We start from the raw sequence: 14,661 nt of genomic DNA on the forward strand, positions 1-14,661 counted from the left end.
CTAAGAGGGTCACCAGGCCCGCCTCCCCTTCCCACTCTACCCCAAACATCAGGCAGTTTCCCAAGTGACACCTCTACCTCATCAGGCGCATTGAAGACATAGAAGGGCCCTTCATATTCTGGCTTGGGGGTGAACTCAAAATCTTCTATATCTTCTGAGACGATCTCCCTGTTGGTGATGAGGTAGCCCTGGGAAGGTCATTAGCAGTCAGTATGAGTTAGAGACACAAAGCCAAAGACACACCTCTCACACGCAGCCCAGAGACTCTCGCTACAAAATCTCTGCAGCAGCTTGAAGTGCCCTGGCTTTCCCAAGAAGAGACACGCTACGTAATCCTCAGATTTGCCTGGAAGGCAGAGAGTGGCTGGATGTTAGAACAGGTTCTGTGGACTCCACTCACTCATTATTCACAAAAAAAGTACTAACCAAGGGTGGACACTGTTCTGGTTTGGGGACCAGCTATGGTCCTTGTTCACAGAGAGCTTACATCCCAGAAGGCACCACTCACCTGACCATCAATCATATAGGAAATCATCATAATCTGATCAGTTTCAGCATCGGGAAACTTGAGGGGCAGTTTGGTCGTCTCAATGTCAAATGCTAAAACCACAGGGTCCTGAAGGGACAAAATGTAGCATTAAGTTGGCCACAAACCAAGCTGAGCTCTGGAGACCCCTTGGTCCTCTTGACACCCACCACCTCCACCTCTACTGCCAGTTACTAAAAGTAAGAGTCAAGCTGCTGTGGGGAAAGGTTCAGGAGGAAGTGGGACTGGCATCTTGGGGATGAATGACCTATGTCCAGAATACCATGAGGATATGAATACTTAAACGTATGAGAAAATGCTACAGTAGCTGTTCACAGGAAAGGTCTAGAATTACAGAACACCTGAGTCTCAAAGCTCTTTAAAATGCATCACTCATTTTGCCCTTTATGACAACCCTGACAGGAGATTATGATACAGAACTGACAACTTCATTTTGGATGTGAGAAAACAGAGTATAGACTTTCCCAAGATCACAAAGCTGTCCCCAAACCAGTTATGAATCCATTTTTCAACGTATCACTTTACTATTAACCACCCAAAATGGAAGTCAGAGCTTTCCCTCAAATGTTCCGATCCAGCCTAGCTCAAATACTGACGTCATGTGATGATGTCTGTGTGCAAAGTCAAATTATACTATCAGATCAGAAACTGATGGAAAAAACTACCCCATAATTCTTTTAAGAAGGTATTTGAGGAAAAAGAAGCAAACAAACCTTTGAATCAAATTCACCTTTCAGTGCAGAATTCACTCTCCAAAAACAACTGGAAAGTTTAGGATGGAAGAAATGCAAGTGGTACTTACGGGTCGTTCAACAAGGTCATCGCGGCGGGCAATTTCCACTGGAAAGGCACTTCCTCGGTACCGGACATTGTACCAGTGAGCCTGCAGGACGTGTGGTGCATTAACTAAAGACTTCTACGTCTGTCCAAGGAAGTCAACTCTATGGATCTATCCTTCAATATCACCTCCTGGCTATCAGGAACTGCCCACATGCACAGCCCACTCACCACATGGATCTTCAGGTCAATGGAGAGGCGGATGTGGTAGGGCACATCGTACTCTCGCATGTCCACAATGTTGTCCAATTGGTCAGCAATCTTCTTAGAGGCTTCCTCTTCATCAGTAATCACACTGCCCCCTTGTAGAACACTGCAAAATAAAGACAGCAGCTTTTTCAACCATGCTCCGCTAGGGGCTGGAGTGGGGGAAGAGCAATGTCCATACAATGAAAACACTAAAGTTTTACAAGGTGGCTGAGATGATCAGGACAGGCCCTTCGTAAGGAATGACCTTGGATGAACCCCACCCCACCAAGCAGCAGGCCACAGACACAAGGAAGTTCAGTATACTTAAGATATTCATTTTATAGGACGTAAGTTACACTCCATTTAAAAGAGCAAAGAAAGAAAACTGTTACTTGGGAGGCATGTCTAGAGATGTGACCCACCCTCACTGAGGTTATTTCTTCATCAAGAAAACGAGGACGACAGTAACAGGCCCACCCTGCAAGAGCGTCATGAGGTACTAGCCACAAAGCTGTCAGCATGGTGAAGTGACAGGTAAACAGTGACTATTTCTGTATCATAATTATTCTTAGCATATCCAAGAGGGAATCATTGTCACTAGAATATTCACTCCAATATTAGCCCACTAAGCTTCCAAATAACAAATGAACTATCAAGGGGGGAAAGAAAGGCAATGGGTTTTAGAGAAGGCAGGCCTCTGGGGACTTGGTCTCTGGTTACAACTTGCAATATTTTGAAAAGTAATTAATAGGCCACTGTGGCGGGGGGGGGGGGGGGCGGTAGTGTGCAGAAATGTTCAGGGTCCCAAACTGATCTACTTTTGTCAGAGGATACAATTAGTTCTTCTGAAGCCATCTTAACTTTTCGTGTGCCTTTTTAAAACATTGAAGTAGGGGGCTTCCCTGGTGGCACAGTGGCTGGGAGTCCGCCTGCCGATGCAGGGGACGCGGGTTTGTGGCCCGGTCCGGGAGGATCCCACATGCCGCGGAGCAGCTGGGCCCGTGAGCCATGGCCGCTGAGCCCGTGCTCCGCAACAGGAGGGGCCACAATAGTGAGAGGCCCGTGTACCGCAAAAACAAAAAACAAACAAAACTGAAGTAGAGCTGATTTACAATGTTGTGTTAATTTCTGCTGTACAGCAAAGTGATTCAGTTATACGTATATAAACATTCTTTTAAAAATTCTTTTCCATTATTGTTTATCAGAAGGTATTAAATATAGTTCCCTATGCTATACAGTAGGCCTTATGGTTTATCCATTCTATATATAATAGTTTGCATCTGCTAACCCCAAACTCCCAATCCATCCCTCCCCCCCACCTCCCCCTTGGCAACAAGTCTGTTCTGTATGTCCGTGAGTCTGTTTTTGTTTCATAGATAAGTTCATTTGTGTCATATTTTAGATTCCACATTATAAGTGATATATTTTCTTTCCCTTTCTTACTTCACTTAGTATGATAATCTCTAAGTCCATCCATGCCGCTGCAAATGGCATTATTCTATTCTTTTTTATGGCTGAGTAGTATTCCACTGTATATACGTATCACATCTTCTTTATCCATTCATCTGTCGATGGACATTTAGATTGTTTCCATGTCTTGGCCATTGTGAATAATGCAGCTATGAACATAGGGTGCATGTATCTTTTGGAATTATGGTTTTGTCCAGATATATGACCAGGAGTGGGATGGCTGGGTCATATGGCACTCTATTTTTTAGTTTTTTTGTTTTTTGTTTTGCGGTACGCGGGCCTCTCACTGTTGTGGCCTCTCCCGTTGCGGAGCACAGGCTCCGGACGCGCAGGCTCAGCAGCCATGGCTCATAGGCCCAGCCACTCCGCGGCATGTGGGATCTTCCCGGACCAGGGCACGAACCCGTGTCCCCTGTATCGGCAGGCAGACTCTCAACCACTGCGCCACTAAGGAAGCCCTATTTTTTAGTTTTTCTGAGGAACCTCCATACTGTTCTCCATAATGACTGTAGTAATTTACATTCCTACCAACAGTGTAGGAGGGTACCCTTTTCTCCACACTCTCTCCAGCATGTTATTTGTACACTTTTTAATGATGGCCATCCTGACTGGTGTGAGATGGTACCTCACTGTAGTTTTGTTTTTGTTTTTGTTTTTGCAGTACATGGGCCTCTCACTGTTGTGGCCTCTCCCGTTGCGGAGCACAGGCTCCGGACGCGCAGGCTCAGTGGCCATGGCTCACGGGCCCAGCCGCTCCACGGTATGTGGGATCTTCCCAGACCGGGGCACGAACCCGTGTCCCCTGCATCAGCAGGCGGACTCTCAACCACTGCGCCACCAGGGAAGCCCAGTACCTCACTGTAGTTTTGATTTGCATTTCCCTAATAGAGATGTTGAGCATCTTTTCATGCGCCTGTTGGCCATCTGTATGTGGAAGTCATCATAACTTTTAATTAGCCAAGATTTCTTCTTAATCTCTTACCCTGTTTCTTATTACTGTTGCTGTCTAAATATTTAATGAACAGTGTTTGTTGTCCTATATTTAAATTTCTCTGTATAATACCCAGGGATCTCTGGAGAAGATGTGCTATGTAAATATAGGTATTTAATAAAAGTTGCAGACATCTTAACACTTACTAAAAACCATGAAAACAGACTGTGTTAAGATGGTGGGATTAGAAATCTAAAATGTCTACTGTTACAGCAACTCAATTTGGAGCCACAAATCTACCCTCTATGTAAGAAAAGAGGGACAGCTATAATACAGCCTGGGAATCCACCATTTATTTAACACAAAGGGAACATATAAGAAAGTCTACCGGGGCTTCCCTGGTGGCGCAGTGGTTGAGAGTCCGCCTGCCAATGCAGGGGACACGGGTTTGTGTCCTGGTCCGGGAGGATCCCACATGCTGCAGAGCGGCTGGGCCCATGAGCCATGGCCGATGAGCCTGCGCTCCGCAACGGGAGAAGCCACAACAGTGAGAGGCCCGCGTACCGCAAAAAAAAAAAAAGAAAGTCTACCTAATTGCTCAAAACTGTTTCCACATTGAATGGAGCCAATCACTAAGGTAATTTTATTGCTGAGTTTTCCCACCTCCTACCCATCTTGTAAACGTAGGAAAAATGGGAAACAGTCCTTGTGGACTGACTGGCTGCTCTGCTTATGTGAATGAAGCTTACCTGGTGAGCATAGCCGTATAGGCATCACTGGTGTGGCCCTGCTCCCGGTTTTTCTTCACAGCAGGGGAGATCTCCTTCCTCACTTTGACAAGGTCCTCCACGGTGTTGAAGGACAGCTTAATGTAATTTCGTTTCAAACCAACCAAGTGATTTGGCTACAGAGTGAAGAGATGGTGCTCATGAGTTCAAAGAGAAAAAAATACTATATTGGGGATAGAAAATAAGGCGAGACGATTCAAAGGTAAATAAATGATTTGAAGAGTTGGTAACTCCAGAGCACCTTGTTCAACTCTGCATGTGGCACCAACTATGCCACTAGAGTTCTCTAAGAGGATACAGGGACAGTCACCAAAGCCCATCATCTATACTGTCCCACAGGTGTGGAACTTGTCCTCTTCCCATCTCACCCCATGGGCAGGGTGGACCCGGCCTCATTTACCCTGAAAGGGCTGGGTGATACTCACCAAGTCCAGATCCTCTTTAGGGACAGTCTCTACTTTAGCAATTTTACCCTGAAACTTCTTAGAGAGAAAAGACGAAACTTCTCGCTCACAACCCTAAATCAGGATCAGAATGAAAGGACTTCCCATTAGTAAAATCTATTTCCTTCCTTGCTTATTTCTCTTGAAGCCTCCTTATTTCCAGTTTTGAATCCCCCCACAAAACGAGGCATAGGTCGTTTGACCTGATGCCATGAACCACAGACTTACCTTTCTGGTTGCAATGTAGAAATATGGCTTATAGGGCAAGGCCACCTGCAAGAGTCACAACCCATTCAGGGGTGATGAGAAAGAAAAAAGGAAGAAAAATGAAGACAGGCTGTTTGCTGTTATACCCGTGATATAGCCTAGCCTAGATCCAATGCATCCTTGACCTTGACATATCTTAAGAGACAGTGCAATACAAAATTAGGACCTGAAGATGTCACAGGGGCAAGAGTCTAAGAGACACAATGCTGCTCATCTTTCAGTCTTCTCTTAGGACATTTTAAGTGGTGACTAATGTGGCTCCAAGGGGCCCATGTCCCTAAAGGGCTTCAGGAAGCTGCACACCGCAAGCCTCCCAATCCCTCTCCTCACAGCTACAGAGCTAAAAGGACATTTGCCATTTTGAGCCCAGCTATGCCTCATTACTGAGTGGTTGTTAGCTTCTTGGATGTCAAGGGCTTACCTTAAATCTGCTCCCATCATCTTGAATAAAGTAATAATCCACTGCACTAACTAAGCGTTTATCTTCATCTAAAATCTCCGTCTACAAGAGAAGCAGAGTCAACATGGGCACAAAGTTATCCTCTACACAGCACAAGAGCCTCTTCCTCCTTCTCTGGGAAACTGAGCACTTGAAAAACAAAATCTTTCTCCACCCTTTGCATAAACACTACTGGCCCCATTCACAAGGACCGCATCATAACAGCCTCCAGATGGGAATTTCTGTTTCCCCCTCAACTTTGAAAGCTTTATTCTTATGGGTAACAGGGATGCCCCTTACCTCAGTCTTCCCAGTGGTCTCTTTATGACCCAAAGAAGTTAGAAAGGAAAGCAGGAGAGCTACATACAATCCCATCTCTACCTGTATTGCCCAGACAACAGGTTCCCGCTAGGGGTCACCTACTCTTCAGACAAGGGCTATGCCACAAGGGGTGCAGCCACCCTCCTGAATGGAAGAAGGAAGATGGAGGAAAAGCACAGGTGCTTACAGGGTGCATGTTGATAAGCCAGCCTGTCTTCTCACCAGGCTCCTTGAGTCTCTCAAATCCAAACCGCAGATCCATCTTATCTGTCCACTGACTGCGCTCCAGGCGCTTGAGTGCCGAGACAGAGGTAGAGGGGCCATCGTCCCTGAGTGAAAGGAGAGAAATCCGGTCTCCACTGATCGTGACACTATCTACTCCCTCAGTCCTCAGTCTGCCTAGTGTAAGAATTTCGTTTGTGACATGGTAGGAGCATCCCTGAAAAACCTCACATTTGGCAAAATAGCTCATTAAGATAACAGGTCTCAGGAAAAAGATGACTGGGGCAGAACCCTCAAAACTTGTTTACCTGTGTAACCAGAACACTAATAAAAACAACAATCTTGGCTGGACACTGCTGCCTCATGGGATATTAAAAATGCACAAAGTCCAGTACTGCAATCCTGAGCTTTTATCCCAGAGAAAAGTCGTGCTCATACAAAAAACTTGCATGTGAATGTTCATTGCAGCTTTGTTCGTTACAGACAAAAAGTCAAAACAACCCAGATATTCTTCAACAGGTGAATATTTAACCCATGTTATATCCTTCCCATGGAATACAATTCATTGATAACAAACTTATTGATACATGCAATAACCTGGATGGGTCTCAAGGGAATTATGCTGAGTGAAAAAGCCAACTCCCCCAAATTGCATATTTTATTCCACTTATATAGCATTCTTAAAATAACAGAGATGGAGAACAGATTAGTAGCTGCCATGAGTGGGGGAAGGGAGGTGGCTGTGGCTATAAGAAGGTAGCACGAGGGATCCTTGGGACAGAACTGTTCTGCGTCTTGATTGTGGTGGTGATAGTCATGAATACATAAAGTGCACAAAATTAAATACACACACACATAAATGAGTGTACATGCATTGTTATATCATGTCAATTTCCAGGTTGTGACATTGCACTCTAGTTACATCAGATGTTACCACTGGGGGAAACTGGGTTAAGGGATCTCTGTAATTTCTTACAACTGCATAAGAATCTACCACTATCTCAAAATAAAAAGTTGTTTCTCGGTTTATTTATTTTTTAAATGTTAGTTCCCAAATTTAGTTTGTTTCTTGGAAAATGCAATTAACAGTATCTACCACACAGGATTTTCATGAGCATTAGAGACAATGAATGTAAAAGCACTTTGAAAAATGCCAAGTTGGCAGCACAGTATATTATGTATAAAAAAAGAATGACCAGTGGAGCGGAGTCTAGTTCTACCAAAAAGGAGGAGTGATGATTAAACCACATGATGCATATGATGTGAGGACAGGATTCTTTGTAGCTGAGTGAGTGCTTGATATAGTGTGATATTTACTAAAGATCAATAGAAACAGAGGGGAATATCCGTTTTTTGTCAGCTACAAGGTAAAATCCTGTAATGTCAGAGTTATTTGAAATAACTTGAATGAACTAATTCATCTGTGTTTTCAAGTCATGTAATTTGAGTTGGAAAAATATTGACTGAATACTTTTCAGGTACTACCCTGTGCAAGGCACATGTAAATAAAGCACAGTACTCCTACACACACTGAGGTGGCTGCAGCACATCTGGGAAAGCGCATTTCACACTAGCAAAGTGCAACAAGGAGGTCTGCAGTGCCTGAGTGTATAGAGACAGCAGTGACCCAGGCTAGGCCATTTTCTCTTTTACCTGGTTTATAAACATTGAAAGGTAGCTTTAATTTCTACACAGCAAAGTCATTAACCATGTTTTTACAGAGATGTTTGTTCTGAATGCACAACATGAGAGGAGAGGTCCTGGTTTATGACTGCTGAGCACAGGAGAAAAGTGTAGCCTGCACCCGAGATGGGAGGGAGGCCCTGGTGCAGGCGCTCAGCTGAAATTTTCTTCAAACAGAGCCAAAAGTGCACATGTCTGTGCAACACTCCAGCCAAGAGCTCCTTCCTTTCCTACTGCGGATTCCAACCCCCTTGCCTAGGGAAAATTGCAAATGAACCAATATAATCTCCACATTTTACTGATATGCTCCTGTTTACCAACTACATATGAGCAAACTGGGGTTACAGAAACTCACTTGTTGTGGCAGAATAAAGTGTACCTTAAAAACACGATGTATCAACTGACTCACTCTGTTATAAAGCAGAAACTAACACACCATTGTAAAGCAATTATACCCCAATAAAGATGTTAAAAAAAAAAAAAAAAAACACGATGTATCTTCTGGGACGTCTGAGTCTAGATGTCAATAGAACCACATACGGATAAAAGTGGGGATATAATATTGTTCTGTGTGAGAGGAACTATCTCAACTGAGAAGGGAAATCACTTCTCAGCTCAGTACATCCGCTTCAAACTTCCCAAGCCTTTCTCTGGTTAGGATTCTGTAAATAACTCTTCATACAGATTTGATCATAAACCTTAAATTAAGTACCTGACGAAGACTTTCCATCAACAGAACTATCCAAAACTGTTCTGATTCCAGAGGTTGGGATAATCCCAAATTGTTTACAATCTTTAACTCCACAGGTGTGATCCCATCTAGATCGACCAGAGTAATTATGGCTTATCTATCTTCAAAACAGAACAATTATTTTATTAGCATTCCAACTTAAAACACAAATGCTAGGGCTTCCCTGGTGGAGCAGTGGTTAAGAATCAGCCTGTTAATGCAGGCGACACCGGTTCGAGCCCTGGTCCGGGAAGATCCCACGTGCCGCGGAGCAACTAAGCCTGTGCACCACAACTACTGAGCCCTCGTGCCACAACTACTGAAGCCTGCGTTCCTAAAGCCCGTGCTCCGCAACAAAAGAAGCCACCGCAATGAGAAGCCCGCGCACTGCAACGAAGAGTAGCCCCCGCTCTCTGCAACTAGAAAAGCCCACGTGCAGCAACAAAGACCCAACGCAGCCCCCAAAAAAAAGCTAGTCTCTTCTTTAAACTGCAGTTCTGAGATTCTGGACGCTATATATTTTTGGCAGAAGGCTTATTTGTTAGCTAAGTCAACTATATTCTGCATTCCTCAAAAATGTACAGCTAAGAATCGATATCCCTTGCCTTTTTGTCTTTTTAAAATTTTATTTATTTTCGGTTGCATTGGGTCTTCATTGCTATGCGTGGGCTTTCTCTAGTTGCGGCAAGCAAGGGCTTCTCATTGCGGTGGCTTCTCTTGTGTGGAGCACGGGCTCTAGCTGCGCGGGCTTCAGCAGTTGTGGCACGGGCTCAGTAGTTGTGGCTCATGGGCTCTAGAGCACAGGCTCACTAGTTGTGGTGCACAGGCTCAGCTGCTCCACGACGTATGGGATTTTCCCGGACCAGGGCTCGAACCCGTGTCCCCTGCGTTGGCAGGCGGATTCTTAACCACTGCACCACCAGGGAAGTCCTGTCTTTTTGTCTTAATGTAAATAAATGAGCTACTTTATAAACCAGTGAGCAGAGAAAAATATGTATGTGTCTAGAGTGGTGCAGTCTAAGAAAGGAAGCAGTCTAAGAAAGCTAAATATACAAAATAGAGACCAGATTTTAAAAAAAAAAAATCTGAACTAAGCCTGTGCAGAATTCATGTCTTTAATTACTGTAACACATTTAACTAGTTATTAACTTATAAACAAAAGTGGTCAGAGAGTTGCTTAAGAAAAACTCCTTTGCCTGAAGGTAGTCCTTGGGCCTATCACCTCCACTTGAAGAACAGAATGACCTATTTCAAGTTTAGGATCCTTATTTTTCACAAAAGATTACAGCCACCTGTTGTAGGCAGGCTAACTGACAACCCCCCCCCCAGACGTCTGTGTCCTAATGCAAGGAACCTGTGTTATCCTACATGACAAAAGGGAGCCTGCAGGTGTGATTACGTTCAGGACTTTGAGATGGGGATCACCTGGGTGGGCCCACTGCAATCATAAAGGGTCCTTACGCGAGGGAGCCAGAAATCAGAGCAAGAGACTGGAGATCTGACAGTGCTGCTTTTGAAGGTGGAGAAAGAAGCCTCTACGAGCTACAAAAGGCAAGAGAACAGATTCTCCCCTCAAGCCTTCAGAACGAAAGAAGCCCTGCCCCATCTTGAGTTTTAGGACTTCTGACCTGAGAATACACTGGTACAGTGTAAGCCACTAAGTGGTCGTCTGTTACAGCTGCAGAGGGAAACCAACACACCACCGCACGGGATGGCTTTTAAATCTCTGGATCCACCTTCAAAACCGCAGAAAAACTGTATTCCAGGCCCTGCTAGAGAACACCGGTAACTTCCGTCTGCGGCCCAGATCTTTACCCAGAGTCAGCACTGAATGAAGTACTACTTACGGAGAATTGCTCCCGGGCGTGCGGCGCTCTGGCCTAGTAATACGCTCCTCCAAATACCCTGGGTTCTATCTTGGCATCAAGTGTTGGATTAAGTGAACTCGAAAACTGCTCACTTGGACCATACCTCCTCTCAAAACTTCTCAGGAGCCGCATAACTCCTTTTTAACCCCGTGATAGTACAAAACCCGAACGACGGAGGCAACCGTAACTAAGACAACCACCATTACTGACCGCTTACAACAGGGCCGACACTGTCCGAGCGCTGCGCCCAAAGTCCACAGCGGCTCTTCCTATTCGGCAGCGGCGCTACACAGCGCTCAGGGCCGCCAGGCCCGCGCCAGGCAGCGGGCGGGACCGGGAGGCCGACGCTGCGCGCCTCTACCGCCGCGACTCGAACACACAACGCGCAGACCGCAGCGCGCGCCCAGGGCTTGGGCGCCGACCCGAGGTTAGGCTACACCGCCTCGGCGCACTCCTGGCGTGGCCCCGGGCTTCTCCCCCGAGGAGAACGCGCCCGCACCGCAGCCCCACACGAGCCCCGCTCCGGTGCGTCCCTCCCCCCGGCCCCGCCCCAGAGACACCCAGTTTCCGCTGAGCCGCCGCCAGGCCGCTCGCCGAGGGCCCCGGACACTGCGCCGACAAGGCGAAACCACCGGGACGAGGGGCGGCGGCGGAGAGACGCCAGACTCTCAACCCGGAGCCCATGTCGGGCGGCCGTGGGGAGCGCCCCAGGCGCTCTCGCCGCTGCTCGCGGAAGCCCCGCGCTGCGGAGGGGGCGCTCCCGCGCCGCCCGCCATCCGCCCCCCGCCCGGGAGGCTGGGCCACCCCTCACCGGCTAGCCTCGCCGTCCGAGCCCGGCTCCGCGCGCCGCCGCCCGCTGTTCCTCAGAACCATAGCTTCGCGCTGGCGCCACCTCCTCCGTCGCCGCAGCTTCCCCGTAAAAATTTGGCGCGCTCCCACCAACTCTCGCGAGAGACCGGAAGCACCTCCTCGCCCAATCAGAAGGCTCGATGCGCCCCGCCCCGCCGAGCTCCAATCGCCTCCGGCGCCTGAGGCGGAGGTGGACCGTTAGGGACTTCCGGAAAAGTGCGCGGAGGCTCACGCCGCGCACCGAGGGGTGTGTCCCGGGAGGGCGTGCGGCTCGCGGCTCGCGGCGGGGCGGGAAATGTCCGGCCGTCCCAGCCCCTTGCGCCGCACCTGGAGCTCAGTGGGGTCGGTGTCCCCGGCCCGCGCTGCGCCGGGAAGGCGATGGCGCCGGCGTCGTCGAAGCTGAGGGCCGAGGCCGACCTCGGGGCATTCCCGCGGCGGGCGCTCGCCCAGTACCTGCGCCTCCTGCGGCTCTACCCGGTGCTCACCAAGGTGACCACGGAGCGGCGGCGGAGGGGGCCGGCCCGGAGCTCGGACGGCCCGGTGACGCAGGCCCATAGGTGCATCCAACGTGGGGGTTTGAGCGTGAAAGGCAAAATCCGGTGCGTCAAAATGACCCTCCAGAGGCCTTAAATTAACCAGAAAGCTCAGCACGTGCCGTTCTGTATATTCGGTTCCGAACCGTAACTCTTAGACACCCTAAAATGTGGACCCAGGGACCAGACTAAAGGAGTGCACGAGCCGAAGGACCCTGCAGACCTCGGGGCCTCCAGCCCCTCTGCCCCGGAGGTGACGGCCGTCCGGGGTGAATGGGGCCCGGGGGAGAAGTCTGTCACCCGCCAGCCTGCGCGGCATCCGCTGCTGCCTTCCGGCTTGTTAGTACCTGCTCCTGTATTGAGCACTAGAATGGACTAGAATGGGTTGAGGTGAACGCCTTTAGGAAGTGCGCGGGAAGCCTGGACGGGGTGGGAGGTGTTAAGGCTTCTTTTCTTTGGCAGCTTTGCCTGTGGGAGAAGGCTGACACAGCGCCCTCGGTGCTCGGTTAGGTCGGCCCTTTGATTTGGAGTACTGAGCTTTTTGTGAGGCATCCCCCCTTCATTACTTTCAATTAGTCGACTTTATAAATTTGTCCCCTTTTATTAATTTAGCTTTTCATACATGTGCACAGCAGCTTCCTGTGTGGGGAGCATTAGCGGTGATTAAGATAAGTAAGTTCCTACCCTGACGGAGCTTGTATTCTAGTAAAGAACTAGACAAGAAGCAGATAAATGTATAACACAGATAAAGTGGTCAGGGCGGTTTTTATCTGAGGAGGTGACATTTAAATAGAGGCCTGAGGAGGGAGGGAGCAAAAACGGGAAGCAGAGGGCAGAGGACACAGCGGGTGCAAAGGTCCTGAGGTAGAAGCTAGCTAGTAATGGTGGAGTGGAAGGTGGGTCTGTGTCCCTGGAGAACATGAACAGTGAGCAAGGGGGACGATGAGAAAGAAGTAGCCAAGGACCAGATCAAGAGGCTCCTTACTGTCCCTTCTAAGAATTTTGGATTTTATAGCTTAGAGAGCTTCTCAGAACGCAGCTATAGACCAAGCCTTTGAGCAACTGGGCCTGTCTCCACCTTTTTATTTGAAAATTTTATTGTGATAATTGTAGATTCACGTGCAGTTGTAAGAAGTAATACAGGGAGATCCCTTGTATACTTTTCCCAATTTTCCTCATTGGCAACATTCTGTAAAACTATAGTACAGTATCCCAACAAGGACACTGGCATGGATACAGCCCATAGGTCATATTCAGATTCCCCCAACTTTTCTTGTACTCGTCCATGAGTGAGTGTGTGTTTAATTCCATGCAGTTTTATCACACGTATAGGTTTGTGTATCCACCACCATAGTCAAAATACAGAAAAGTTGCATCATAAGGATCCCTCCTGTTGCCCTTTTATAGCCACACATGGTAACCTTTTGCAAAATTATAGGCTAATATCACAATCAGGATATGACACTGATACCACCCACTAGATGGAAATCTTACTGTGCTCCTGTGTGTGTGTATATTAAATTCTGCTGTCTCCACCTTTTCATGTAGAGACCTCACATTTCGGCTGCTCTGATAAGGGTTCATCTCTACCCATCCCCAGCATGTTCTTAGAACCGCCACGCTAATTACGTGCAAGAACAGATGCCCTCCTGCACGTTTTCTGAATACCTCTCTGTCCACAGTGGCATTTTGTCAGCACTTGGGAACTTCCTGGCCCAGTTGATTGAGAAGAAGCAGGAAAAAGAAAACTGCTCTCAAAAGCTAGATGTCAGAGGGCCTCTCAGATATGCCATTTACGGGTGAGTTCCATAAAGGGGCTGGTTTACCCAGTAGCAGGCTAAGTGCGACAAAGCTAGGATATCAAGACCTGGAATTATCTACCTCAGAAAAACAATTTTTTAAGAAGCGTTGAAGTCATCATGGGAGAAAGTCAGAATGGTGGATAACATTAGCTTCACTTATTTTATAGTTTCATTTGGTTTTTGTTTTGAATTGCATGGGTGAGGGTGGCCTTTGTAATTGGGCTGAGAGCAGATAGCTCACCTGAACCTAAAATCAGACTTCAAGACCCAAAGACCCTGAAAGAGGAAAACAGACTCGAATATGGCCAGTTAGTTTCTGTTGTTATTTTCATAGCAGCATAAACATCCAGAAAAGAAATACGTACGTATCCTGAAAATTGTCATTTCTGAACCACTTTTTGAATTGCAAAAGCACAGAGATTCAGGAGTTTTACCTATTAAATCCACCCTGAGTTCTCTGGCCAACAATAGTGTTTGTATAGATGGATTATTTTGAAAAGTCTTTTGCAACAAGGGTGATTTTTTTCAGTTCAGAATTCACAAATAACATTTTGTAAGCATGCTAACTCGAGTTATCTCAGCTTTTTCCATAACATATTTAAAGTCCTAATCCCCCAGAGAGGGGGAGTGTTACAGAATCACCTGGGAGGTCATCCAATCACAATTTTCCATCCTCAAGACTTCCGTTCTCTTCCTCCTGAGAAGCCCTGCCCTGGGCCACTTAACATTCTATGAAAGGGTA

General features: G+C 47.2%; 2 protein-coding genes across 2 annotated transcripts in view; one reads left to right on the plus strand and one right to left on the minus strand.

The window, feature by feature from the left end:
* POLE (DNA polymerase epsilon, catalytic subunit) overlaps nucleotides 1-11,608 on the minus strand; it is a 55,758-nt gene extending 44,150 nt beyond the window's left edge. Inside the window, exons 1-10 of the mRNA XM_007456676.1 lie at nucleotides 11,547-11,608; nucleotides 6,420-6,561; nucleotides 5,894-5,974; nucleotides 5,434-5,478; nucleotides 5,188-5,280; nucleotides 4,724-4,878; nucleotides 1,556-1,697; nucleotides 1,350-1,430; nucleotides 509-616; nucleotides 78-188 (exon numbers count right to left, since the gene is read on the minus strand). Of these exons, the coding sequence (XP_007456738.1) occupies nucleotides 78-188; nucleotides 509-616; nucleotides 1,350-1,430; nucleotides 1,556-1,697; nucleotides 4,724-4,878; nucleotides 5,188-5,280; nucleotides 5,434-5,478; nucleotides 5,894-5,974; nucleotides 6,420-6,561; nucleotides 11,547-11,608 (1,020 nt within the window). The remainder of the gene's footprint in view (nucleotides 1-77; nucleotides 189-508; nucleotides 617-1,349; nucleotides 1,431-1,555; nucleotides 1,698-4,723; nucleotides 4,879-5,187; nucleotides 5,281-5,433; nucleotides 5,479-5,893; nucleotides 5,975-6,419; nucleotides 6,562-11,546) is intronic.
* Nucleotides 11,609-11,962: 354 nt separating this feature from the next.
* PXMP2 (peroxisomal membrane protein 2) overlaps nucleotides 11,963-14,661 on the plus strand; it is a 9,188-nt gene continuing 6,489 nt past the window's right edge. Inside the window, 2 exon segments of the mRNA XM_007456679.1 lie at nucleotides 11,963-12,084; nucleotides 13,800-13,916. Of these exon segments, the coding sequence (XP_007456741.1) occupies nucleotides 11,963-12,084; nucleotides 13,800-13,916 (239 nt within the window).

Source organism: Lipotes vexillifer, unplaced genomic scaffold (genome assembly GCF_000442215.2).
Source record: "Lipotes vexillifer unplaced genomic scaffold, Lipotes_vexillifer_v1.1 scaffold1529, whole genome shotgun sequence".
Classification (NCBI taxonomy): Eukaryota; Metazoa; Chordata; class Mammalia; order Artiodactyla; family Lipotidae; genus Lipotes; species Lipotes vexillifer.